This window comes from Charadrius vociferus, unplaced genomic scaffold (assembly GCF_000708025.1).
Source record: "Charadrius vociferus isolate BGI_N301 unplaced genomic scaffold, ASM70802v2 scaffold329, whole genome shotgun sequence".
NCBI classification, from domain to species: domain Eukaryota; kingdom Metazoa; phylum Chordata; class Aves; order Charadriiformes; family Charadriidae; genus Charadrius; species Charadrius vociferus.
In genome coordinates this window covers 153,860-155,729 of record NW_009649982.1, presented here as the reverse complement: position 1 = coordinate 155,729, position 1,870 = coordinate 153,860, and the positions used below count along the sequence as shown (strand labels likewise).

At 38.0% G+C, this 1,870-nt stretch overlaps 1 protein-coding gene across 1 annotated transcript in view; it reads right to left on the bottom strand.

Moving 5' to 3' along the window:
• The window catches only part of F5 (coagulation factor V (proaccelerin, labile factor)), a 34,777-nt gene extending 33,266 nt beyond the window's left edge, over window positions 1–1,511 (bottom strand). Inside the window, exon 1 of the mRNA XM_009891611.1 lies at window positions 1,248–1,511. Within this exon, the coding sequence (XP_009889913.1) occupies window positions 1,248–1,408 (161 nt within the window). The 5' untranslated portion in view covers window positions 1,409–1,511. The remainder of the gene's footprint in view (window positions 1–1,247) is intronic.
• Between the last annotated feature and the right edge of the window lie 359 nt (window positions 1,512–1,870).

The following is a 1,870-nucleotide window of genomic DNA, read 5'->3' as shown; positions in this document are numbered from 1 at the left end:
TGATGCATCCAGTGCAGATGAGAATAAAGTTCTATCTACTCAATTCACATGCCCGGGTCAATACTTAAATCTTGGAATATGAAGCCAAATGCTATTTAAATTCAGTTTTCTTCTGTCTTGCCAGTTTGACACTATGCTTATACCAGTTATATTAATACACCAGTTATATTAAACTTCCAAGGAGAGCTTTAGAAATCATAGAAACTTTGTTTCAGTTAAGTCTTGAAAAAAGAATAATTAGAAAGTCTAAATCTGTCCTTTCCATAACATCCAGAAATGCAATACATATTAAAAAAATAATCACAAACTAAACAGAAATAAAGAAAACCAGCCATCCACCAATAAAAAAATGCAGTAGTATTCAAATACATCCTTCAATGTAGGAGAACAAGTAGTTTGTACCATTTCATGCCACTTCATGAATAAAAGCTGTGTATGGTGGCTATAGTAAACACAGCATAAGAACGAAGCCTAATGTAAACAGAATTCTAAATTACATCCAAGTTTTGTCATCTGTAGCATTGTACTTGCAGTGTTTATAATCCTAAGGATAATACTAGTAATAATAAAAAATAAGATATTTTATATGCTTGATTGGTGTATGTATGTAGACTGGCCTTCTGCAATGCTGTCTTAAAAAAACCCACAAAAATCAGTATTTTCACCTAACAAAGCATAGCAATGCTTGATCCTACAACCTTTACTCCGTAGAACTCAGGATGGACATTTCACAAAAACTAGTGAGAAACTCAGAAACAACATAGGTAGTTCCAAAGTTCATCAGGCTCTGATTTAACTGAAAGTGATAGTATCCAAATTGGAACATATTTATTCCTCCAGCAAATTCTAAAGTCTGAAAGTTTTCGAAATCTTACCAAACTATGGCTCAACTTAACATTGCCCAAAATCCATATACCTAAAAATTACTTTAAAAAAAGCAAAACAAACCCAACAACCATCAACCCACACAGAAGATGATAAAAAGCAAGCCCTGGAACACATTTAACAAAAGAGCTCTGAAAACATGAAAATAATTCTACTAATCTACTAATGAAGTAAATAAAAAGGAGCTTTTAATACTCCATCAGCTCCAGTTCAGATCACGCTGTTTAAAGTCAAGCAAGTTCTTCTGAAGTCAACAAATCAGGCTCTAAAGTCCTCCTGGGCTCTAAAATTACACAGGAGACAAAATGCTTTCAGTCACAAGAGAGGACTAGTTTCGTCCTTCTTATCCTGTACTTTGTTACCTGGACTTTTCCTCTGATTCCGGTTTGTAGGTCCAGCTAGTGATCTGAGCAGCTATATAGTGCTCCCTGACCTTCATAGCTCCCACCACATGCTTCTCAGAGTCTGGCCACCATGAACCAAGCAGAAGCAAGAGAAAAAGACGCATGAAGTGGAGTGTCATGGTACAGATGCCTGTTGATGCTGCTCTGGAAGACAAGGCAGAAACCGCTGCTTTTATTGCTGTTGCTGCTTCTAACTTCCCCTCAGAAATCAAATATTTGTGATGCAAGAGGGTAACAGCATTCGCTACGCTCAGGTCATTGCTCTTCACCTCCTCCCCCCCCTTGCTGACAGGGATCCAATAGAGATAAAAAAAATTGTTTAAACTACCTTCCCTCCCCTCCTCCACACCACCTTCAGTGAGAGACAAGCACCAAGGAGCAGCAGCTTCAGCCCCACTACAGACTGTGGCTGGATCATTGTCTACTGAAGCAGCAGGGTATCAGCAGCAGAAAACAATTACTTTTTACGATTACAATTACAGGATATTTGACTTGGATAGGTAGGAAGAAGAAGGAGGACATATTTTCCACCTTCCCAGAAAACAGAAACCCAGAACACAGTTGGCGCTGATGGAAATTTC